Source organism: Mustela lutreola, chromosome 1 (assembly GCF_030435805.1).
Source record: "Mustela lutreola isolate mMusLut2 chromosome 1, mMusLut2.pri, whole genome shotgun sequence".
In the NCBI taxonomy this organism is placed as follows: Eukaryota; Metazoa; Chordata; class Mammalia; order Carnivora; family Mustelidae; genus Mustela; species Mustela lutreola.
Genome location: NC_081290.1, coordinates 11,878,476 through 11,905,716, shown reverse-complemented (window position 1 = coordinate 11,905,716; position 27,241 = coordinate 11,878,476). Strand labels below are relative to the sequence as shown.

The window sequence follows — 27,241 nt, the reverse complement described above, 5'->3', positions numbered from 1 at the left end:
TTCTCACCAAGATACTAGCCAGTAGGATCCAACAGTACATTAAAAAGAATATTCATCATAACCAGTGGGATTTATTACTGGATTTCAAGGGTGGTTCAACATTGACAAATCAATTAACATGCTAGATCACATTAATTGTTAATAAAAGAAAAGTTAAGAACCATATGATCCTTTCAAATAATGCAGAAAAGGCATCCTTTTTTGATTAAAACTCTTCAGAATATAGGAATAAAGGGAATATATCTCAGTGTCATAATAGCCATCTGTGAAAAGCCCACAATGAATAGGATTCTCAATGAGGGAAAACTGAGAGTTTTTCCCTTAAGGTCAGGAACATGACAGGGATGCCCACTCTCATCACTTTTGTTCAACATAGTACTAGAAGAGCTAGCCTCAGCAATCAGACAATAAAAAGAAATAAAAGACATTCAAATTTGCAAAGAAGTCAAACATCACTCTTCATAGATTTCATAATACTCTATATGGAAAACCCAAAAGACTCCAGCCCAAAATTTCTAGAACCCATATGGAATTCAGCAACATAGCAGGGTACAAAATCAATGCACAGAAATCAGTTCCATTTCTAAACACTAACAATGTGACTGAAGAAAGAAAAGTTAAGGAATCAATCCCATTTATAATTGCACCAAAAATCATAAGATACCTAGGAATAAAACTAACTAAAGAGGTAAAGGATCTTTACTCTAGAAACTAGAGAACACTTATGAAAGAAGTTGAGGAAGACAAAAGAAATGGAAAAACATTCCACGCTTGTGGATTGGAAGAATAAATATTGTGAAAATATTTATACTGCCCAGAACAATATTCAATGCAATCCTTATCAAAATACCATTGACATTTTTCATAGAGCTCAAACAAACCTAAAATTTATATAGAACCAGAAAAGATCATAGGAATAAAAAATAGCCAAAGGAATGTTGAAAAAGAAAACCAAAGCTGGTGGCATCACAATGCCTGACTTCAAGCTAAATTACAAAGCTGTGATCATTAAGACAGCTTGGTATTGGCACAAAAACAGACACATTGTTCAAAGGAACAGAACAGGGAACACAGAAATGGTCCCTCAACTCTATATTCAACTAATCTTCGACAGAATAGGAAAGAATATCCAATGGAAGAAAGACCGTCTCTTCAATAACGGTGCTGTGAAAATTGGACAGTGACATGCAGAATAAACCTGGACCATTCTCTTACACCATACACAAAGATAAACTCAAAATAGATGAAAGACCTAAATATGAGACAGGAATCCATAAAAATCCTAGAGGAGAACATAGGCAGCAACCTCTGTGGCCTCAGCCAAGCAACTTTTTACTAGACATGTGTCTAAAGGCAAGGAAAACAAAAGCAAAAATGAACTATTGGGACTCCATCAAAATAAAACACTTCTGAATGACAAAAGAAATAGACAACAAAACTAAAAGGCAACCTATGGAATGGGAGAAGATATTTGCAAATGATACCACAGACAAAGATCTGGAATCCAAGATCTATAAAGAACTTCTCAAACTCAACACCTGAAAAACAAATAATCCAGTCAAGAAACAGGCAGAAGACATGAACAGATACTTCTCCAAAGAAGACATCTAAATGACCAATAGACACTTGAAAAAAGGCTCCTCATCACTTGTCATCAGGGAAATACAAATCAAAGCCACATTGTGATACCACTTTACACCAGTGAGAATTCCAAGACATGGAAAACAAATGTTGGAGAGGATGTGGAGAAAGGGGAACCCTCTTATGCTGTTGGTGGGAATTCAAGCTGGAACAGCCACTCTGGAGGTTCCTCAAGAAGTTAAAAATAGAACTACTCGGGGTGCCTGGGTGGCTTAATGGGTTAAACCTCTGCCTTCAGCTCAGGTCATGATTCCAGGGTCTTGGGATAGAGCCACACATCGGGTTCTCTGCTCAGCAGGGAGCCTGCTTCCCCCTCTCTCTGCCTGCCTCTCTGCCTACTTGTGATGCTCTGTTAAATAAATAAATAAAATATTTTTTAAAAAATAGAACTACTCTACCACCCAGCAATTACACTACTGGGTATTTACCCCAAAGATACAGATGTAGTGAAAAAAGGGCACCCCTATGTTCATAGCAGCAATGTCCACAATAGCCAAACTGTGGAAGGAGCTGAGATGTCTTTGAACAGATGAATGGATAAAGATGTAGTTAATATATACAAAGGAATATTACTCAGTCATAGAGAAGATGAATACTTACCATTCACATTGACATGGACAGAACTGGAGGGTATTATGATATTATGCTAAGTGAAATAAGTCAGTCAGGAGCTCCAGGGGTGCAATCAGTTAACACTTGGTACTTATGATGAGGGAGCAGGAGGCTGGCTGAGGACAAAGCAAAAGCTGGCACCTTGCACCCACTCTCCACCAGCTCCCCTCGGTAATATGTGTAACATTCCTCAGGCACCCCTGACCACCATAAATGAGAAATAAATAGTTAACTTGCAGAGATCACAATCTTGCAAGACAGGAATCTCCCAACTATCTTGATGTTAATGGCTTGCCAAAAGACAACATTGATCAAGCCTAGAGACCTCCGTATCTGGCACCTTGTAGGCCCTCTTTAGCATATGAAAGCTCCGTGGAAACTTCCCTTTCCCTCACCTTCCCCCAATCGCAGGGGACATAGCTTGCCATCCCTCACAACCTGGGGCAGCTGCAGCTCTTCCTGCCCACGGGTCCTGTCCCTGTGCTTTAATAAACCACCATTTTGCACCAAAGATGTCTCAAGAATTCTTTCTTGGTCATCGGTTCCCCTCACCCCACTGAACCTCACCTGTGTTCTAGAACTTCATCACTTATACAAAATAAGTCAATCAGAGAAAGACAATTATCCTATGGTTTCATTCATATGTAGAATATATGATACAGCACAAAGGATGATAGGGGAAGGGAGAGAAAACTGAATGGGAAGAAATCAGAGAGGGAGACAAACCATGAGAGGCTCTTGACTCAGGGAAACAAACAGTGTTTCTGGAGGGGGGGTATGTGGGGGGATAGGGTAATTGGATGATAGGCATTAAGGAGGACACCTGATATGATGAGCACTGGGGTGTTATAAGCAACTAATGAAACACTGAACACTAAAATGAGAAATAATGATGTAGTATATGTTGGCTAACTAAATTTAAATTAAAAAGAAAATTTGGTTTTGAATTTTTAAAAAATAATAAAAAATTTAAAAATAATAATATTATAAAATTATAATTCCCTAGTAGTTTAAAATTACCTGAAGTTCTTAGTCCAGGAACGGCCATTTCCAACATTGGCACTTTAACTGTTATAAAATCCCTCTTACATTTCTCAACATCTCCATTATTTAGAACCATGTCCACAATTTCACTAGCCCAAGTGGTACCTGCGGTGAAAGGCAACAATTTTTAGAAAGCATTACTTGAATGAGGGGGGAGAGGGGAGTCCCTACAGGTAGTCTACCATCTTAATACATTCTATTAGAAACTTAATTCTGCAATTTCCCTTTCTGTGTCCCAAATGCTCATTTTAAATATACTCAAAAAACATATGACTAGACTGGCTGATAGGAATATTAATTTTATTTAGGATGAAGATGATTTTGTAGAAAGGAAACAAAGACTGAAGCCAGATATGCCTCTGTCAGTCCACAAAACTCACCTGATTTGGGGTAAGTGGCTATCACGATGTCTTCTGGCCTGCTGTGGAACTGCTCAATCCTTTCCCAGTTGTTTGCAAAAGCATAGGTCATGGGATAGCCATGAATCACCTTCAGATTTTTTCTGAGGACATCTTTTGGGGAAATCATTTTGGTACCAGGTTGTACAAATACTTAATAGAATATTTTCTGACAGTCCAATCATGGGAAAATAAAGAAGATCAAAATCAGAAACGGAATAACCACAGCTGTTCTTAAGACACTGTTACTCAATGCGAGTGAAATTGGCCTTTAACACTCAGCATGGGGAGATCTAAATACAAAGGGCATTTTTGTGGGTATAAAGTTGTAGATTACAAGAGCAGCAACTGGCTCAGTGACAAGGAGCACAAAGGTCTTTACTGGAAGTTTTTTTACAGAAATGAAACTGCACATCTTAGAATTGAAAATCAGATTTTACAGAAATATGCTAAGAATTATCTGGACTCAAGGCAAAATAAACTACCATTCATCATTCCACTTCCATTGTACGTCATTTTTCCTTTTTGGAAATCCACTGTCTTTTTTGTTCTTCTATACAGAATGATGAGGGAACAGAAGGCTGGCTGAGGACAAAGCAAAAGGCTGACACTTCAACCTCCCTTCACCACCACTCCTGGGTGGGACATATGTGACATTCTTTAGGAATCTCCCTCCCATCGTAATGTTAATACCTTGCTAGAGGGCAAAATGACCTTCCTAATGTCAAAGCCTCTGGTATCCAGTATCTGTAGCTCCTCCTTAGCCTGTGGAAGTTCTACTGAAACCTCCGTTTTCCTTACTTCCTCTAGGGTATATAACCAACCACCCCTCATAACCCCAGGGCAGCAACTCTTTCTAACCACAGGTCCTGTCCCCGTGCTTTAATAAACCAACATTTTGCACCAAAGATGTCTCAAGAATTCTTTCTTGGTCATCGGCTCCGGACCTCAGCCCACCAAACCTCATCTATATTCTAGAACTTCATCATATAACACATTTGTTTTCCCTGCTTCTAAGATTTTCTTTTTCTTTTTCTTTTATATTTGAGTGTAGTTGACACACAATGTTACATTATTTCAACATAGGTGTACAACATAGTGATTCAACTTCTCTACACTTAGCTCTGCTCCCCACAGGTGCTGCTATCTGTTAGTGTACAACATTATTATAATATGTTGTACATTATTATATTATTATAATACCACTGACTACATTCCCTATGCTGGCCTTATATTCCCATGACTAAGATCACTGGTTTTGCCAAAAGAATTATCATCTGCATTAGTGTGGTCATTTTCACAAGGGGTGTGTGTGTGTGTGTGCATGTTTCAGATTTACTGAGCTTCTTGGAATTGTGGCTTTAAAGTCATGTCTTCAAAAAATCCTTTTCTCTCTTTGTGTTTCATTTTGAATAACATCTATCATTGTGTCTTCATGTTCACTACTAACCTATTCTTCTGCAATGTGTAATGTGATGTTAACCCCACCTACTGCGTGTTTACCTTAGACCTTGTTTCCCCTCAGGATTATCATTTTGGAAATGATTATATTTTTGTTCTCAACTTTTCATGCATATTGAATACAGTTATAATTGCTCTCTTAAGGCCTTTACTTGCTAATTCCACCATGGTGTTAGTTCTAGGTTGCTTTCTTAATTGAATACATTTTTTCCCCCTGCTCTTTGCATGCCTGATTATTTTTTATTGGATGTCTTGTCTTGTCTCCTTGAAGTGTGGCCTGGGAATTCGTTCAAGGCAGTAATCTGGGGAAATCATATGGCTCAATTTTTGTTTGTTTGTTTGTTTCCTATCCACTATCTTTCATTTGGTTGCTTCATGCAAAAGGTGAATCTAGTTCCTGTTATTCGATCTTGCTTAGAAACTATGATGGTAAATTTTATGGATCAATTTCACTGCACCATGAGATGCCCAGATACATTTGCTTAGGTATTATTCTGAGTATTTCTGTGAGGGTGTTTTTGGAAGACATTAATATTCAAATTGGTATATTGAGTAAATCAGATTGCCCTCCTTAAAGTTGAAGGCCTGAATAGAAAAAGCTGACTCTCCCCCAAATAAAAGAGAATGCTTCTTTCCTGATGACCTTTGAATTGTGACATCAGCCTATTTCCTGTCTTCACAATGGAACTAAAGCACTGACTTTTCCTAAGTCTTGTACCTGACAGCTTTCAAACTAAAACATCAGATCTCTTGGTTCTTAGGCCTTCAGTCTCAGACTGGAACTAAATCATCAGCCATGCAGGATCCCCAACTTGCCAATCTATCCTGTTGGATCTTCAACCACATAAACCAGGTATAATAAAGGTATAATAAATTCCTTTATACACACATACACACATATAATGTACATACATATATATAAAAATATATATTATATAATGTACACATGTATATATAACAAAAATTGCTTTGCAAACTCTTTAACAATTATTCTAATCATAATCATACTAATAATACTGACTCTGAATTAGAATCTCATTGCTAAGCCTTCCAAAATTTTTGAGTCATGGGAGGAAGCTATATTATTATTCTCTATTCTCTAGAGAAACAGAAACAATATTACATATTATGTATATACATGCATATCTGTATACATATGTATGTATATGGAGAGAGAGAGAAAGAGAGAAAATTTATTATAAAGAATTGGCTCATGTAATTATGAAGGCTGAAAATTCCCCAGATGTGTAGATGGCAAACTGGAAACCCAGGATTGCCAATGGTTTAGTTCTAATCTGAAAGCCAGCAAGTTTAAGACCCAAGAACAACCAATGCTTCAGTTTGAGTGTGAAAGCAGAAAAAAGCTGATGTCTCAGCTCAAAGTCAGACAAGATGAATTCTCCCCCATTCCCAGGAAGGTCAGCCTTTTTATTCTATTCAGGCTTTCAACTGATTGCCTAAAGCCCATTCGCATTAGAAAGGGCAATTTGCTTTATTCAGTCTGCCAATTTAAATGTTACTCTCTTCCAGAAATACCCTCACAGACCTAGAATAATGTTTGGCCAAATACCTGGGCTCCCTGTGGTCCAATAAAGTTGACACATAAAATTGACCATCAGGGAGAATGACTCATTGTTTATTTTTTCCACTTCATCTCTACTGAACTTTGTAATTGAAACTTTGCTTTTACTATTATTTCTCATTTTACAACCCTCCTCTCAACACACATAGATTGTGAACATCCTAGAAACAGAAGAAATGTAAAATGTAGAAGTTAAAGCATTCTTCATAATCTACTGTTCCATTTATTTCTGAGAATCTGTCAGTAAAAAATAATACATAATATATACTACATATGAATAAAGTTTGAGTTAATAACAATTAGAATTATATAATGTCTTAGATGAACTCTTATTACTGCTAGTAAAATAAGTATAACTGGACTTCAAAGATTGCCACCCAGAAGTTTTATCACATAAATATTTTCTTTTTTCTTTTTTTTTTTTTTAAGATTTTATTTATTTGTCAGAGAAAGCGAGCGAGAGCGAGCACAGGCAGACAGAGTGGAAGGCAGAGTCAGAGGGAGAAGCAGGCTCCCTGCAGAGCAAGGAGCCCGATGTGGGACTCGATCCCAGGACGCTGGGATCATGACCTGAGCCGAAGGCTGAGGCTTAACCCACTGAGCCACCCAGATGCCCCAAACCATGGGTTTCCTTAAACATAATGCATCTCATGCTAGAAAAACAGGAAAAATAGTTCAAATTTTGCATCTTTTTACTCCTCATAAAGTAAAGGAGCTGGGTCCTTCAGAGGCTTGAAGAAGAACCCACTGATGGAATAACAAAGCCTCTGCGCAGGACGATACACATAAATTTAGAGCAGGCAAATTTCTGAAGTGAGATGCTGATGAAAACAGAGTGGCCAGGGCATTTTAGGAAAATTATATTAAATATTCCATATTAAGTGTTTGCCTTCTGTATGCTTCTTAATTATCTTCTGTTTTGCGGTGAACGTCTCGTTGCCTTAGCAGTCCCTTGCTAGCACAAGGGCAGAGTCTAGTAAAAGAAATTCTCCAGCATGAGTTACTATGGAATATTTCAGCAGGCTCAGGAAGGAAACAAATAATGTGGTTGGTCAGGAACCCAGCAGAAGCAGGAGGTGGAAAGAAGTGAAATGGAGTCTGTAAGCTCTGTACTTCAAATAAAGTAGATGTTGAATGAACTGAATGAGTGAACGACTGAACATGCATATCCCACTGATCTTGGGGACAGTGTTACCTCCCAGCCTGGAGAGATAGATAGATAGATAGATAGATAGATAGATAGATAGATAGATGATAGAAGGATGGATGAGGGATAGCAGAAGTCAGCATAGTATATTTGGATATTAGATTGAGTTACACACAATAAGTGAAACAGTTCTCCTTGAAACATTTTGTTCTACTAACTTTTTAACTGTTTCTTCTCAGATTATATAAACATAAATAGTGATCCCAAATATCATTTGAATGCTTTTATATTTTGAATTAATTGAGGAAAATGCATGAGGCTCTCTTTCTCTTCTTTGGCTCCAAAATAGAAAATTCAGTAGTGATATAATTGCACTAAACAGCTCTTACTCTACATACAGATTATTAGGGGAAAGCAAATAAATACAGAGCGCACAGTTCCCATTTTTATATTGTCTGCTACAAATCATGTTAACAGATTTGTTCCCTACTTAGTGGGTGGTTAATGTTATTTTATACATTTATAATATCATTCCTGGGTTCATTCGTGTCTTCACTCATCCTTTTTCATTTCTTTATTAATTTTGATTTATTTATACTATTGCTTTATATTTATATAATCAGTTCACAATTGCTATTCAAATACAGTTCATGTACAAGCACCATGTACTATTGGAATTACTTGAGAGCTTGTTAGCAACATCTCAGGCCCCAATCTAGAATCAGAATTTATATTTTAACAAAGTCCCCAAGTAATTGCCATGCTCAAGAAAAGTGGAAAGCATGACTTAATAAACCAGTTTTCATCTACTCTTTAACAATGTAGGGTATATATAAATGATTTATCAAAATGAATTAATGTCTTCTAGAAAATAAATTGTATTGACTGGGCTACCCACTCTGATGATAAGTCTTACTTTCATCTTGTGGATAAGATTAAGGAACAAGTTCAGAGTCTGCTCAAAGGCACACAAGTGTGTGGCAACAAGAAATAGATGAGTTTCCCAGCTCTGAGCCACTTGGTCATAGGGCAAATCTACCATGGGTGGGATTGCGCCAGAGTCAAAGTGTCTGTGATTTTCTCTTAACAAATTAGGGTGTTCACAGTTTGTAAGGAAATTTTACTTTGACAAAGCAAACTTCCTTGAACAAAAACCTCAAGCTTTTCATGCTGCAAAAATGTTGTCAGAGAAGCATGGATATGAGTAACAAGATGAAAATAAGGCAGCTGATTCTGAATACATCCTAGTCACATCTGAGAAGTGGGTGTAACCGATTCAGGAATCTAGGAGCAGTAGTCCTGATGTGCACTTGTCCTGATCCATGGATGAGGAGTTCAGAATTACATGGGGAGACAGATGCAGATGGGTAAGCCTGGAAAACATAACTTAACTAATGTCACTGAGCCAGAAACCTTGCAAGATGGTTTATGAGGGACATTTAAAATTATAAATATTAGTTTATATATATCTTTTGAATCCTACCCCAAACTGACAGTTTTATGTGATTATATATGATAGGCTACATGACACCACAGGTCTTCCTAGTTGAGTGATAGTCTGAAAATTATAATGTCTAGAATTGGCTTCTAAAAAGATCAATGGCTAAAAAAAAAAGTAGAAGAAAGAAAGAAAGAAAGAGAGAGAAATGAAAACACCTCTCAGGAAAAACTAAAGGAGATACCTGGCATTAAAACCAAATGGTTGGGATACCTGGGTGGCTCAGGCAGTTAAGTGTCTGCCTTCGGCTCAGGTCATGAACCCAGAGTCCTGAAATCTAGGCCCCTGTCTAGCTCCCTGGTCAGTGGGGAGTCTGTCTCTCCCTCTGCCCCAGCCCTGCTTATGCACGCCTTCTATCTCTCTCTTTCCCTTTCTCTCCCTGTCTCTCAAATAAATAAACAAAATCTTTAAAAATTTTTAAAAATAAAAATAAGTTAAAAAATAAAACTGAATGGTACTTTTAATGAGAAAAGAATATCTTTTTTTTTTTTTTTTAAAGATTTTATTTATTTATTTGACAGAGAGAAATCACAAGTAGATGGAGAGGCAGGCAGAGAGAGAGAGAGGAGGAAGCAGGCTCCCTGCCAAGCAGAGAGCCCGATGCGAGACTCGATCCCAGGACCCTGAGATCATGACCTGAGCCGAAGGCAGCGGCTTAACCCACTGAGCCACCCAGGCGCCCCAGAGAAAAGAATATCTTTTAAAAGATTTTATTTGTTTATTTGACCGAGAGAGACAATCAAGAGAGGGAACATAAGCAGGAGAGGGAGAAGCAGGCTCCCCCCAGAGCATGGAGCCCCATGATGTGAGGCTCTATCCCAAGACTCTGGGATCTTGACCTGAGCGGAAGGCAGACCCTCAACGACTGAGCCACCCAGGCACCCCGAGAAAAGAATATTTCTTCCATTTTTCTTCACTCTAATGAAGTCCAGACCCCCAGTCCTGACATGCTTCAGAAAAGTCCAGCTGAACCTAGGAAAATGAAAGTGATCACGGAAAGCCTGATAGATTGTGCACAGCATAAACAATACTGAGTTTCCTGTGGGAAAATTGGAATTAGGCAAAAGCATTTAAATCGAAAGCTTGTGTTCAAAACTGAAATCACTCGAGAAGCCCAAATGTTCTGCAGATGCCAGACAAAAACTTCAATAAAAGAGATTTTAAAAAGCAAAATCTACCTCACACTCCAGTCTCCTTTTTCAGTTTTCGTTTTCAGCCAGTGGTGCTGGTGCTGGTGCTGGCAAGAACCCTGGGAGCTGGTAGGAGTCCCTGGAAAGCAGGGCCAGGGGAGACTGGGGAGGCTCACTTCTGTCCCAGGAGAAAAGTAAGTCCAGGATTTGATCTGAGAGTAGTAATCAGTGACTTTACACACAGTTAAGATATAAAAAGGTTGAGCTATACACACATGCACACGCATAGAGGCACGTAGTGCTATTTCAACAGCTGGCGGAGCCAGGAAGCCCTGAGAAGGAAATGGATCAGGGTGGTGGCCCGATGTAAGCACACTCAGAGCGCCTGGATTTGACGGTTTCCGCAGGGTTGCAGAGAGTCTGAGAGAAATGCACAGGGGAAGTATCTGAAGCATCCGTGTATGGGAGCCGGCTGCTTCTCTGCAGTTTATAAGGATGTCTTCTAGCAATTTTGACTGTGATGAAAAGTCACTGGGTGTGTGAGCGTGTTTGTGTGTGTTCACGTGGAAGAAACCTGAGTTTCCAATGTCCTGGAAAGGGGAAATATATATAAACATTTACTAAAGATAATACTAAACAATTTCAGCAAGCAGAAACAGGGTAGAACTGATGGTTTCTGACACTTTAATCATTTCTACAACCTCTCAGTAATTTTTTTTTTTTTTTTTTTTTTTTTTTTTGTATGCTGAGTCACATATACACAAAGAAGGATTAAACAAGAAGCTTGTGTATGGAGGGGAAGAAACTTTGCCCGAGAAATATGCTCCTGTTCTCTAACCCCTGTTATCTGAGCCCCCCTGTGAGATTCTCTCATGGTCTAGTTGCTGTAATCAACCCTTTAGGTAAGGGCCCTTAACAAGACAGATAGAGCTAAAACCACCAAGGCCTTGCTATGGAGATTATACCTATGCAGAGCTGGGAAATACAAAAAAGCCCAGAAGGAAACTAGGGCGTCCTTTAAGACCTTCCATTTTACTTACAGATGTTTAAGGAGATTTAAAAAATGTGTTTATGTCTTTAAAATATGTTGCCAGCAGATTCCCACTTTTCTTTGAGAGCTGGTGTTGTTTCATTTTTGGTTTGTGTGGAGGGTAGGAGTCTGTGACAGAACAGGGAGAAAACGTTGATGTGCGTGGGGTGTCGGTACACAAATCTGCACAACATCAAGATTGAGCATAGTGATGCTAGGCTGGCTCTCTTTGGGGATTCAGAATTGCTAATTTTTCCGAGATATTCTCTGAGCTAATTCGTCCATTTTATGATTCTGCAAACTAAGGTTGGATTTTTTTTTTTTTCCTTTTGATGACACATAAAGCCCATAAATCCAATGACTCCCTCAGATCACCTGCCCTTCCTGCCAGGCTTCATGTAATCAAATGACACGTTCCAAAAACACAGGATCAACACAGTTCTTCCATTTGCAGCAGTGGGCCACCAAAACCAAATCTCATGTTATTGTATTTTCAATTAGGTATATAGATCCATGATTGAAAATGAATTATTGCTGTTAAAAACATTACATAGGCAAGATAATAATGGACATCAAGACTGCCTGGAATCAGGCAAAATTTAGAGAACTGTGGAATCATACCTCAGGAGTTATAGGAATTATACTTTCATTTCTTAAATAAACTTCTCAGTGAAAGAGATGATTACGGTATCCTCGCTGCTATTAGTGAAGCTATGGAAAACAACATCAGGTACATTGAAAGCAGTAGGACAACCAAGAGGGTGGTCTACGGAACTAGACTCCCTGAGCTTTAAATCTCCAGCTCGGTAATCCACAGCTTTATGAATAAGGCCACAATTTTCAACCACTCTCTGTGTTTCCATTGTTCCATTGGGATGGAGAATGCCATCTTATTTAGCTTTAATTATGGAAAAATACATATCACATAAAGTTTACTCTCTTAACTGTATTTATTTATTTATTATTTCTGAGAGAGAGAATGAGAAAGAGAGGAGGGGCAGAGGGGGAGCAAGAGAGAGTCTCAAGCAGGCTTCATGCCCGGGGCTTGATTTCATGACCCTGAAATCAGGATTTGAGCCAAATCCAAGATTCTGACACCGAACCGACTGAGCCACTGAGACGCCCCTTAACCATTTTTAAAGGTGCAGTTCAGTAGTACGAAGTATATTCACATTCCAATGTAGCCAATGTCTAGAACTTTTTTTATCTTACAATACTGAAACTATACCCATAAAAATATAGTTCTCCAGTTTCCTTTCCCCAAACCTCTGGACAACTCTTCATTCTGTTTCTATGAATTTGACTACTCTAGGTATTTCATGTGAGTGGAATCAAACAATACTTGTTTTCTTGTGATTGACTTAATTTACTTTGTACAATGTGCTCAAAGTTCATTTATGTTGTAGCGTGTGTCAGAATTCTCTTCCTTATTAAAGCTGAATAATATTCCATTATATGTACAAATCCCACTTTGTTTATTGAGTTATCCATCGACGAATACTTGGTCTGCTTTTGTCTTTTGCTTGTTATGAATAATGTTACAATAAATATGGGGTGCAAATTTTTCTTTGAAATTCTGTTTTCAGTTCTTTCAGATATATGCTTCAGATATTCAATTCTTTCAGATATATGTAGAATTACTGGATCATATGGTAATAAATATTTAAAAGTTTTTGAGGAACCACCAGACTATTAGCAGTAATATCTGTACCATTTTACATTTCCACTAGCAATGCACAAGGGTTCTAATTTCTCTATGTAGTTCTTCTGATTATTAAATGAGTTAGTATAAACAACATGCTTAGAATCAATCCTGGCAATGGCATCTTTCCAAAAAACTTTATTATTATTAACATGTTTGTTAAAAATTCAGCATTTATTATTACAGAGATACAAATGAGTTATAACCTTGGCATCTGTCCTGTCAGAAGTTTCTAAATAATACCTAATATAATCATACTACTGGCAACATATAAAATCCAATCATATGAAGCTTAAAGGGAAAAAATCACCTGAATTTTTGTAATTTTAAGATAATTCAGGCTTAGCATCAATACAAGAAAAAACAAATTCTAAAAGAAGAAATTAATAGTTGCTTAAGTATTACTTGAAGTCCACATTAGAATTATCTTGTGAGTTTACACATCCTAGGTTTATAAGGGAATGGCGACGTTATGTGCTGTAGACATGGGCCATGCTGTCGGCACAGCAAAGAGAAAAAGGTGTGTCAATTACCTTAGTCTGTTGTGTCAAATACATGAGAAGAAAAGAGTACTGGTAAAGAAACTTTCCATATAATAATTAGGCTTTTGTTATTCTTGTTTGTATGTTTGTTTTCATTAAAAGTGTACAAACTAATAAGCGTGTATACATTCGCCCTGATGTAATCAGGTTTTGTAGAGAAACCAGACTCTGAGTGGGAGCTTTCATCAAAACCACATGCACAGGGTGCTTGGGTGGCTCAGTGGGTTGAGTCTCTGCCTTCGGCTCAGGTCTTGATCTCAGGGTCCTGGTATCGAGCCCCGCATCGGGCTGTCTGCTCAGCAGGGAGCCTGCTCCCCCCTCTCTCTTTGCCTGCCTCTCTGCCTACTTGTGATCTCTCTCTGTCAAACAAGATAAATAAATAAATCTTTAAAAAAAAAAACCAAACACATGTACACGGCAACAATATCCACTACATGCCCTACTTCTCATGGTTGCTCTATAATGACAAAACCATCGACACTGTATGGCACTGATGTTCATCTGGTAAGGTTTCTGTATTTGGGCTGAATTCTCAGTCATTTGGTTTTGTTTCTACACACAAAAATAATGTTCCAACAAAGAACAGTACATTAATTTGTCTTTACAAAGCGTGTTTATTGAACTTTTATTTATTATTTATTTTTTAAAGAATAAAATCACCTGCTACAATGCAAATCTAAATTTTTTTGTTTGGTTATTTTGTATGGGAAAAAGTACCGCAAAAGAAATCAAATTACTCATTTGGAAGAAAACTGTGGAAGCTAGGAGAAGTTTCAGATTAAATATAGAATAAAATAAATCATTTGCCTAGGGTGCTACAAATACTGGGTAACAAATCGACTTCAGAAAACAACTTAATGACATCCAAGTCATGTGGGCTTAAGTACTAGAGATGGTAGAGAGATTAAGAAAGGTTTGTGAAAAGATTCACAATGAATGTATTCCTTTTTCCTTGAAATTAGTCCTGTGTGCACATCAACCATTCTAAACAGAAGTGTTTGATTTTAGATTCTTTCAGTTCCACTGCCCAATAAAATAAGTAAATAAGTAAATTCTATGAGGTGTTATAAATATTAGGAAATTCGTTTAAGGCAGGTGGAAAGAAAAAAATTTGAGAGGCACTTAACATTGTATAATATTTGCTTTTTTCTATTAATGGAAATAATCCTTGCATATTGCAAAAGAATTCTAGAAGATACAGAAAATATGGTCTTAACTTTGTTCTAAATTTCACCTACAGAAACAATCACTATTAATACTGGGGTATATAAAGACTATTCTAAAAACCTAAGGATTTTAGAATAGTCTTTAAATTGCCCCCCAGAAATGAAATTATTTTATACATAACACGTTAAGCTGAATTTAATTTTTTTTTTTTTTAAAGAGAGACACAGGTCTCCATCTCAGGACCCTGAGATCATGACCTGAGCTGAAATCAAGAGTGAGTTTCTTAACTGACTGAGCCATCTAGGCACCCCGAGTTTTACTATTAAGAAAAATTATTTCCTCAGAAACATTTTTGGAAACAGAATTTTTTTGCTTGTTTGTTTTGTTTTTTTCTTAAGATTTTATTTATTTATTTGGCAGAGAGAGAGAAAGATCACAAGTAGGCAGAGAGGCAGGCAGAGGATGGAAGGGGAAGCAAGGCTCCCTGCTGAGCAGAGATTCCCAGTACCCTGAGATCCCCGTGTGGGATCCCAGTACCCTGAGATCATGACCTGAAGGCAGAGGCTTCTGGAAGAAGCTTCAGAGGCTTCAGAAGAAGGCAAAAGGTGCCCACTGAGCCACCCAGGCATCCCTAGAGGCAGAATTGTTAATCAAAGGTATGTACTTTGTAAAATTCATACTAATTTAAATACTCATTGGCAGAATACCAATGCACCTTTTATCCATCTTAGTGACCAACATTTAAAGTGGCAAACCTTATAGGATTATATAATCTTTTAGGCAAAAATCGTCAGTCATCTCATTGTTTTAGTTGGCATTTCGTTACTGATATCAGAGTTGACTTTTTTTTAGGCTATCCTGATTTAATGTTGTTTTTAAGGGGGTAGGCAAACTTATTAATTTTTTCCTATTTTTCTACTAAAATATATATGTTCTAATCATTTTAAGATCTCTTTACATTTTAAGGACAGTAATCATTTTTCTTCCATAAATAGAACAAATATTTCCCAAACTTGTCACTTTAATTCTATTTCCTTTCTTGACAGGAATTGTGGCATGCAATTTACCTTTGCATAATACCTTAGTGTTTATTAATATATTGCAGCTTTTATTACATATATTATAAGAAGGTAAGTTCCATGAAGACAAAGAATACGTCATGCTTTTAAAAATTGCATATGCAAAGCGATTACAAAGAAATGGTGAATTCATGCTTGCTTTTTGTATCACCATTGGTAAGGAAAAAAACCTTTTTCAAAAAATTATTTATTTGTTTGTTTGTTTATGGAAAAGAGTCTCTAAGTTGTAGCCACACATGCTTATAGTGACTGCAGTGGATGGTGTTCTTTACTGCATATTTTAAAAAATAATATTCTCAAATCGTGAACCTATTAATACTGAATAAATGTCATAAATTTTTAATTTTTAAATTTTTTTGAAGATTTTATTATCCCTGCTAAGCAGGAAGCCCCCCAGGTGTCACAGGTTTAGATTCAGGACCCTGAGGTTATAACTTGGGCCCAAAGCAGATGCTAAACTGACTGAGCCACCTAGGTGTCCTAAATTTTTGAAGGAGCAACCCTCAAAAATGGGAAGGGAGAGACAATGTTCCAGCAACTGGAAATGCTGGGGTGCCTGGGTGGCTCAGTGGGTTAAGCCTCTGCCTTCAGCTCAGGTCATAATCTCGGAGTCCTGGAATCAAGCCCCGCATTGGGCTCTCTGCTCAGCCCGGAGCCTGCTTCCCCCTCTCTCTCTGCCTGCCTACTTGTGATCTCTCTCTCTCTGTGAAATAAATAAAATCTGAAAAAAAAAAAAAACTAGAAATGCTATTTTTGTAATCCTTAGCTCAGGTTATTTTTCCTAGTTTCCTTTTAAATTTTGACCACTTTTGTTTTTATTTTCCTGATATGAGTACCAGTTTAATACTCTAATATCTATCTATGTTCTTCAATTTCCTTGTTTTTATACCAGTGGTTTCTACATACATATTTTTCTCAATTACCCCTCTTACAAATGCGTGAATTGAAAGGAGAAGCCAATGTTTTGGGCAATTTTTGCTTCCCTGTAAATTCTTGGGCATAGAGCCATTGTTTTCCTTCCATGATAGAAATAATTATAAGAGTCACTTCCTTGAAATTCCTTGTGTCATCATAGTCATCCACCTGAGAAGGCAGGTATTAGGATGGAGGTGAATCTACTTCCCTCTCTGAAGGCAGGTTACACTGACATGTGTCACCAAAATGCTTTCTCCTCACTTCCCTCTTCAGAACTGGAGAAGTCCCTCATCTGAATATTGACATCCCTGTATACCTTAGTCATCTTTAATGAGCAAGAAGAATGATAGCAGTGAACGGTCATTATTGGATAAGAAATATCTACAAGAAATAAAAATTATTGACATTGCGAACTAAGTGGAAATATCCAAAAGTATGTTGACAGAATCTGAATCTTCTTTCTTTAGATGTCTTCAAAAGCAAGGGCATCCACTTGTCTAATACCGTTGAAAGTTCTTTGATGATAGCAAAACCTGGAGTTATTCCTCTTCATAAACTAATTGTCTTTCAAGTTGTACTTAGGGACACCAGGTTGAGAAATGCAATATGAATGACCTGGAATTGTAGAGTGTACAACATACACAACTGTACTTGCTGGTGCTATACACTAGCACTAATCCCGACCTTTAGAATGGACTTGTTATGTGTGAAAGGAATCCATCAAAATCCTTGAGGAGAACACGGGCAGCAACCTCTTCGACCTCTGCCACAGCAACATCTTCCTAGGAACAACGCAAAAGGCAAGGGAAGCAAGGGAAAAAATGAACTATTGGGATTTCATCAAGATCAAAAGCTTTTGCACAGCAAAGGAAACAGTTAACAAAATCAAAAGACAACTGACAGAATGGGAGAAGATATTTGCAAACGACATATCAGATAAAGGACTAGTGTCCAGAATCTATAAAGAACTTAGCAAACTCAACACCCAAAGAACAAATAATCCAATCAAGAAATGGGCAGAGGACATGAACAGACATTTCTGCAAAGAAGACATCCAGATGGCCAACAGACACATGAAAAAGTGCTCCATATCACTCGGCATCAGGGAAATACAAATCAAAACCACAATGAGATATCACCTCACACCAATCAGAATGGCTAAAATCAACAAGTCAGGAAATGACAGATGCTGGCGAGGATGCGGAGAAAGGGGAACCCTCCTACACTGTTGGTGGGAATGCAGCCACTCTGGAAAACGGCATGGAGGTTCCTCAAAATGTTGAAAATAGAACTGCCCTATGACCCAGCAATTGCACTATTGGGTATTTACCCTAAAGATACAAATGTAGTGATCCAAAGGGACACATGCACCCGAATGTTTATAGCAGCAATGTCCACAATAGCCAAACTATGGAAAGAACCTAGATGTCCATCAACAGATGAATGGATCAAGAAGATGTGGTATATATACACAATGGAATACTATGCAGCCATCAAAAGAAATGAAATCTTGCCATTTGCGACAACATGGATGGAACTAGAGCGTATCATGCTTAGCGAAATAAGTCAAGCAGAGAAAGACAACTATCATATGATCTCCCTGATATGAGGAAGTGGTGATGCAACATGGGGGCTTAAGTGGGTAGGAGAAGAATCAATGAAACAAGATGGGATTGGGAGGGAGACAAACCATAAGTGACTCTTAATCTCACAAAACAAACTGAGGGTTGCTGGGGGGAGGGGGTTTGGGAGAACGGGGTGGGATTATGGACATTGGGGAGGGTATGTGCTTTGGTGAGTGCTGTGAAGTGTGTAAACCTGGTAAGTCACAGACCTGTACCCCTGGGGATAAAAATATATGTTTATAAAAAATAAAAAATTAAAAAAAAAAAAAGAATGGACTTGTTAAATGTCTTGATGAATGAAAGGCTTTTAGATTTATGTTAATAACCATAGTTAGATGATATATTAATAGAAATTTTTTGTCCTAAATACAGGAAGTAGATTAATTTTACTTAGACAATTGTGTTTAATAAATACTAGCATGTAATTAATCTCATAATTATTTTTATCTCTAATTGCTAATTTGGCCCAAAGTCCAAGTAAACAGCCTTCAATGAGAACATAGTACAGTGATGAGATCATGAACTTCTGTATCTGAAAGGTAAACAAGTTCAAATTCTTCCACTTACTTGTCGCTTATTGGCTAAACTCTACTGAAACCAAAATGAGCACAGAAGTAAATTCTCATATATAACTGCTACCAATCAAATATATATTATATTCTTCCTCAAGAAGGGATGTTTTCTGGTTAGGCAAGACAAGGTTCTTGGGGCTGTGTGTGTGGGTATATATCCTTTCTTTTTTCTTTCTCATTGTTAGTAAAAGTGATTTTACAGAACAATAGAGTGTGAATGTCTCAGTACCAAAAGTTGCAATCTTGGGTGTTACAGCAGTGTTGACTTTTTTAGGTGCCAAAGAGAAAATCCCAGTTTGACAGCTGTGGTTTTGTATATCACTCTGGCCTTCTCTTGCCCCCAGAGAAGGAAATAAGAAAACTTCCTAAGTGATGTCTGGTCTTCTTCCAATTTAACCACAACCCCCACACTCCTCCCCCACCCCAACACACACACTCCCTTTCTGGGCAGAGAGGGAGGATACAACAGATGCTTTCCTAGGAACGAGGCCAACACACACACAGTCTGACTCACAAACACGCAAGGAGCGTAATCCTGCTCTTGTTCATCATAAGGTTAAAGGGCTTGATTCAAAGACCTTCCCTCCTCTTATCCCAAATAAATGAAGAAGCAAGTAAAAACACAGGTTGACTCTTTCTTTCCTTTAGCAGAAAGGTGAGCAGCTGCCTCCACTGTCCATACTTCTGCCTGTGGTTTCCATTTCCTGGAAAAGAAACAAAAAAAGCTCCCTGAAGGAAGTGAGTTTTTGGCCTGAGACTTCCCTCACAGCTATCTCAGCAAAACATGGAAATGATATGTCCTGTTAACATTGAACTTGCACTTTAATATCTCAACCTTTGCCCCATGACTTCTCCCTCTCTGATCTCTAAAACTTTGTAGACACCTGCCCCATATCACAATTCTGTCTACCCAAGGCCTTAGAAAATCTGTGGTTGGGCAAGATTTCCTACTGAAGACGTTGCTTGGTATAAGCTCTTTAAAAAATGGATACTTAATAACTTGTGTATCTGATTAAGTGGTTTTTTGAACATACATCAACAACCGAGTCAAAAATACTATAAAACCAATTTTTAAAGATATTTTCAGAAATTCTAATCTCATAGCTGAACAAGTTCTTAGAATAGTTTTCTGCTGTCTCTTAATCACCTACATTCTAGATTTTTTACTCAAATTGCTTTTGCAAATAATTACCATCATTTACTGCTTTAGAAAAAGTTGTATTATTAATGCTTTTAGGAATTTTAACTCTTATAACTCAATGAGGTAAACATATCAAAGAGTAACTAGTCTAAGATGTTTTCTTTATGACTATTTGAAATATAAAACAAATGGTTGTTTTAGTTTTACCTTCATGAAATAAAATGTGTTTTTTCTTTAAAAAAGTGTAATAATAAAATTTTCATTTTGTTTTTGGTAAACTCAAGGTGTTACTATATCTTATAGTTATTGGCCTTTCCAAAGTTCAGATTCATTTGTTAACTGTGAGGAGTTTTATGGTTTTGTATATTTCTAAATAAATAAAGAACTTAATGTCATGTCACTTGACTATAGTATATTAATTGATGTAGCGATTTGAATATACACCTTATAAATATCTCACTGTTAGAAAATAATAAAGAAATTTAACCAGGAAGTAAACAAAATAGTGATTCAAACTTCTGTAAATATATATGACTCATGTATTTGCTATTCCTGGTATTATTTTTTAACTTTTCCTAAAGAACTGTAACTCTCTGAGACAGCCTGAAAATCTGTAAGGGGTAAAGGTGAAGAAAGTATAGAATGTGTATTATAACTCACACCCTCACCTCATTCACATTGTGTGTCTTTTGTCTAGGATATAATCTGTTTTGTTGTGTCATGACTGCATTTTTTTTTAAAGATTTTTTTTAAAGATTTTATTTTTATTTATTCTCTGCTGAGCAGAGAGCCCGATGTGGGGCTCGATCCCAGGACCCTGGGCTCATGACCTGAGCCGAAGGCAGAGGCTTTAACCCACTGAGCCACCCAGGTGCCCCCCCTGCCTGCATTTTTAAATCCACTTCACCACTGCACCTGGGTGGCACAGTTGGTTAAGCTTTAGACTCTTGATTTCAGGTCAGGTCATGATCTCAGGGTTGTGGGCTTGGGCCCCATGTCAGGCTCCATGCTCAGTGGGGAGTCTGCTTGAGATTTCTCCCCCTCTGCCTCTTCCCCTGCTCTCTGTCACAAATAAATAAAATAAATCTTAAAAAAATTAAAAAAAAAATTCCATTCACTATCTGGTCTGCACCATTTTCAGCCAGTTAAGATAGATATTCAGAGCTGAGGTCAGAACTAAAGGTTTAACCTGGTCTCTGTCACTTTGTTATCAGGATGGCCTGAGAAATATTCCTTAATTTGTCTAGTGCCAATTTTTTAAGTTATAAAGCACTAACTTTGGTCAGAATGACGTAGGATTGTGTAGCAAAACAGAATTGCCTAGGTTCAAATACCATTTCTGCTATTGGGCATTAGGGAAGCTACATACCATTGCTATATTTCAGTCCTGTTTTATATAAAAAGGGGACAATACTGTACTAAATTCATAAAGACAATGTGCAAATTTCAAAAAGTGTTTGTAAAGTGCTTCATACCGTGCTCCGATGGTAGGCGCCACTAAGCGAGTATGAACTTGTATCATCATTCTTCCTGCATTCACTTTTTAATTCAATAGCAGGATGGGCCGGAGCATTGGATATGACTTGCGAGCAGCGACTAGAGCGAAATGAGCAATTTCACTGGATTTTTAATAAGCCAGAGGCAGTTCTGCTCAGAGTTTTATCCACCGCGGGGATAATTTCATTCCCATGGAATTGCCACCCACAGTCAGCTTCCCTCTCAACTCTGCTAGATCTACTTGGCTTTAGAGGGCAGCCCCTAGAAATTATGTTTGGGGTTTTCCACTTCATTGTTTCAGGAGGCTCCGTCGGGATACTCCGCATTGCTACTATGAACCGATATGTGCCATTACAGGGTCCCTGCGTGTCTGCATTCTTTCCCCTCTCTAGCCAGGCTTCTTTGAATAGCCCCACCCCCCAAAACTCAGACCCTTGATGCATCCACTCCTCTAGACACGGTTCACATTTGCTCTCAGGAATTTCAAAGCCCACGTAGTGCTTTTTTTTTTTTTTAAAAGATTTTATTTATTTGACAGACAGAGATCACAAGTTAGCAGAGAAGCAGGCAGAGAGAGAGAAGGAAACAGGCCCCCCGCTGAGCAGAGAGCCCGAGGCGGGCGGGATCCCAGAACCCCGGGACCACGACCCACTGAGCCACCCAGGCGCCCCCCACATAGTGCTTTGGACGTAGAAACTCGTACTACAGACTCAGGGACAAGAATTGTAACTTCTGTTTCATTCAGAACTTGCTTTCCAAAGCAAAGCACACCATGGATTGCTCAGTTAAAATAAGGTTTTGATTTCTCAGGTCTCATATTCAAATCTTTAGCAGATTTCTACGAAGGTACTGTAAGTGGAGCACGCATATTCGTGCAAATTATTTGACTGTCAGAACCATATTGGCACAGATGTTACTCTTTTTTGACGTTGCCAGAGTGTTTACAGTCAGAGTGAAACAGAACATATGGCTTCATATTTTTCAGCAAGAATTCATAATAAAGTTTGCTGAATACAAAACAGTTTCTTTTGTTTTCCCAATTTCGCTCCAGCTAAATACTAATGGTGTCTGGTTTCATGGGCACATTTCAAATAAATTTATTTATTTATTTATTTATTTGAGGGCAAGCGAGCACAGGAATGGAGGGGAGGGGCTAAAAGGGGAGGAGAAGGAGACTTCCTACGGGGCAGGGCGCCCCACTTGGGGCTGGATCCAATCCCAGGGCCTCAGGGCTCATGACCTGAGCCAAAGGTACATGTTTAACCAACTGAGCCATCCAGATGCCCCTCATGGGCACATTTTTGGGAGTGCTACTTGCAATAAAAACCGCCACACTCTATCACTAAACCCAAAGCCAATGTTGCTTCAAATTGCATTTTTAAATTTTTATGTGGTCCTTTAAAAAAAAAAAAAAAAAAAGGTTTTTTTTGGCAAAGAATGCATAAAATCTTTTATTTTGTACCATGATGTAGTCATCTAAGCTCTGGTCACCAGGAGCTGTTAGAAATCAGAAGGAAAGAATGAAAACACAAAACAGAATTTTTAGCAGTAGCAAACAAATATTCAAAAAAAGATCTCTCCAGGATAAAATAGAATTTATCACAGCAAATATTGCAGAACTAATGAAATCAGGGCAACCCCACAGTGAAAGATGCCTCTTTCTGGTAAGACTGTGAATTGATAATATTATAATACTGCATTAGAATTTGTTACCATAAGCCTGCCTTCGTGTGAGTCTGTGATCAAATGTGCATTATGTCCATAGACCTGCAAGTTAAAGCCTGGCTATTAAAGCTGCAGTAAAATGAATCCAGGTTAGTAGTAGCCACTCATGCCTAATTCAAATATTAATGCAAATACAAATATTCTCTAAAGAATACTATCTTAAATATGGGTCTCTCATATTGGACAGGAGTCTAATATGTAAAGCTCACCCAATTATTACCTCACAATAAAACTGCATAGTATAGGAGAAAATAATCCACTACAAAAAAAGAGATTGTAGAAACAAAGATGATGGATTTAAGTTTTTTAACATGTGAAGTATTGGTTTTATCAGTTTAAATTAGTTATGATAAAATATTTTAAGAAATAAGACATCAATAAAAATTAAACGATTAAAATGACTATACAGCTGCAAGAACACACTGAAAGACAATTTTAAAAATTAAAATCATAGAAATAAAAAATTCAGTAGATGGTCATACAACAAAACAGTACAACTGAACAACACTAAAAAACTGAATAGTCCTTAAAAAGAAAGACAGCAAGAGAGAATATGAAAAGAGTAAAAGGAGAGAGATGTAGAAAATAAGATAAGATAGGAAATTCTAACATATGTGTAATTAAAGTTCCAGCAGGAGAGAACAGAAAGAACAGGGAAGATAAGTTATTTAAAGAAATGATGGATGAGGGGCATCTGGGTGGCTCAGTTGGTTAACCGGCTGCCTTAAGCTCAGGTTATGATCCCAGATTCCTGGGATCAAGCCCCACATCAGGCTTTCTGCTCAGCAGGGAGCCTGCTTCCCTTCCTCTCTCTCTCTCTCTCTCTGCCTCTCTGCCTACTTGTGATCTCTGCCTGTCAAATAAATAAAAAATAAAATCTTAAAAAAAAATGATGGATGAGAATTTCCAGAACGTATGAAATATGTGGTGGCATCCTGGGCTCAAGATACACAACATGTTGCAAACATGATACATATTTTTTTAAAAATCCAGTTATGAAGCTGCAAAATCAAAATGAAAGAACTATCTTAAAAACAAGAAAAACATGAACCATAAAGGAATAACAATTGGGCTGCCCATCAGATTCACAAGCAATGATCCAGGGTCAATAAAATAACATACTGACATATTGTGAAAAAATATCTGTGCAATTTGAGTTGTGTGTAGCAATATATATATATATATATATATATATATATATATATATATTTTTTTTTTTTTTTTTTTAACAGCAAGGCTAAATTAAAGACATTTTATGCCTTTAAGGAAAGGCTAAGAGTTTACCACCAGTGGAACTTCACTACAAGAAAAGTTAAAGAATAAAATTCAAGAAGAAAGCAAGCAATCCTGGTAGGAAGATCTGAGGATCAAGATGGAATGGTGAGGGATGCCTGGGCGGTTGAGTTAGTTAAGTGTCTGGCTTCTGCTTGGTCATGATCCCAGGTTTCTTGGATCGAGCTCCCGGTGGGGCTCACTGGTCAACAGAGAGTGTGCTTTCCCCTCTGCCTGCTGCTCCCCCTGCTTGTGCTCTCTCTCTCTCTGACAAATAAATAAATAAAAATCTTTAAAAAAAAACAAAAAAAAAAGAATGCTGAGAAAGCATGATGGTAATTATGAACAAATTATAATTGTATAAAACTAAAACCACCTGGGAATTATAGGATTAATAATATATGGCAAAACTTACATACATATAAGAGAGATGCCTGGGTGGCTCAGTGGGTTAAAGCCTCTGCCTTCAGCTCAGGTCCTGATCCCAGGGTCCTGGGATAAAGCCCCACAACAGGCTCTCTGCTCATCGAGGTACCTGCTTTCCACCACCTCCCCCGCCTGCCTCTCTGCCAACTTGTGATCTCTATCTGTCAAATAAATAAACAAAATCTTAAAAAAAAAAAATCAAATATACAACAAAATAAGTATATTAGTTGAAGAGATGCATGGATTGTTACATAGGATTCTAAGTTCCTTTTATTAATTAGAAGGAAAATGTCAAGATTTTGATTATTTTTAAATCTTGTTAATTACCCATGAAAAATTTTGAGAGGAGTTACTAAACTAATAATAATGATAATAAAGCATATAACTTCCAAAAAGTAGAAGTGGAAGCATGAATAGGTAAAAATCAATCCAAAAGAAACAAGAAGTAAGAAAAAAGGTGAAAGTAGACAGAAGGAAAATGAGAAAGAGAATAAATTTAGGTATAAAATAAAATGGCAGAAATAAATCCAAATGTATCTGCAATTGTAATTTAAAAAAAGGTTAAATTTACCATCAAGATACAGATGACTAGATCAGGAAAAAAATTGCAGCAAAAGTATTTTTTTTAACAAGAAAATATATAAAGCATAAAGAAGAGTAAGACTAAAAATAAAAGGATATTAAAGGTAGACCTGCAAAATACTAATCAGAAAAAAAATTATTAGGCATATTAAGATCAATTACAACAGACTTGAAGCCACAAACCAAGCAAGTCATTGAAAAGTGATATAAATTTTGTTCTAAAACTGCAAGCTACTGGACACAGACCTTATATCTTTTACAAAAATTAACTCAAAATGGATCACAGACCTAAATGTAAAATGAAAAACTATAACTTCCTAGAACATAACATAGGAAGAAAATCTAGATGACCTTAGGTATGGTGACAATTATTAAGGTATGACACCAAAGGCACAGTCCGCACAAGAAAGAATTGATAAACTGGAATTCATTAGATCTAAAAGATTTTTTGGTCTTTGAAACAAGAAAGAATGAAGAGACAAGCCACAAAGTGGAAGAAGATATTTGCAAAAGACATATCTGATTAAGGACTAATTTCCAAAATGAACCAAAAAAAACCTCTTAAAAATAAGTAAACAAACAACCCAATTAAAAGGGTCCAAAGACCTTAGCATGCACATCAGCAAAGAAATTACACAGACGGCAAATAAACATATGAGAAGATTCTCCCACATCATATGTCATCAGGGAAACGCAAATTAAAATATCAGTGAGATACCACTTAAAAAAACCTAGCAGAATGACCAAAATCTGGAATCCTGACATCAAACCCTGGCAAAAGGAACTCTTAGTCATTGCCGGTGAGAATGCAAAATGGCACATCATCTGCAGAAGACAATTCGGCAGTTCCTTTTTTTTTTTTTTTAAGAGATTTTATTTATTTATTTGACAGAGCGAGATCACAAGTAAACAAAGAGGCAGGCGGAGAGAGAGAGAAGAGGAAGCAGGTTTCCTGCTGAGCAGAGAGCCCGATGTGGGACTCAATTCCAGGACCCTGAGATCATGTCCTGAGCTGAAGGCAGAGGCTTTAACCCACTGAGCCACCCAGGTGCCCCATTGGCAGTTACTTCTAAAACTAAACACACTCTTATCATCTGATCCAACAACCACACTCTGTGGCATTTTCCAAAAAAAAAGCTGAATATTTATATCCATATGAAAATGTGTGCAAGGATGTTTATCGCAGCTTTATTCATAATGGCCCAAAGTTGGAAACAGCTAAAATATCTTATGGTAGGTGAATGGATAATTAAAGTCCAGACAATGAAGTATTATTCAGCACTCAAAAGAAATGGACTAGCAAGCCGTAACAAGACATGGAGGAAAACTAATTGCTCACTGCTAAGTGAAGGAAGGTAATGGGAAAAGGCTATCTATTCTATGATTCTGATTTTATGACATTCTGAAGATGGCAAAATTATTGAGACTGTAAAAAGATTGGTTTTTGGCAGAG

At 37.4% G+C, this 27,241-nt stretch overlaps 1 protein-coding gene across 2 annotated transcripts in view; it reads right to left on the bottom strand.

The window, feature by feature from the left end:
• Positions 1 to 10,845, bottom strand: part of SULT1B1 (sulfotransferase family 1B member 1) — a 29,224-nt gene extending 18,379 nt beyond the window's left edge. The window contains exons 1-3 of one of the 2 annotated variants that reach the window (XM_059159924.1): positions 10,562 to 10,845; positions 3,678 to 3,864; positions 3,274 to 3,402 (exon numbers count right to left, since the gene is read on the bottom strand). In XM_059159924.1, the coding sequence (XP_059015907.1) occupies positions 3,274 to 3,402; positions 3,678 to 3,825 (277 nt within the window). In that variant the 5' untranslated portion in view covers positions 3,826 to 3,864; positions 10,562 to 10,845. Of the gene's footprint in view, positions 1 to 3,273; positions 3,403 to 3,677; positions 3,958 to 10,561 lie in introns of those variants that run through there. The other variant, XM_059159933.1, reaches the window with a different exon arrangement.
• Positions 10,846 to 27,241: the final 16,396 nt, after the last annotated feature.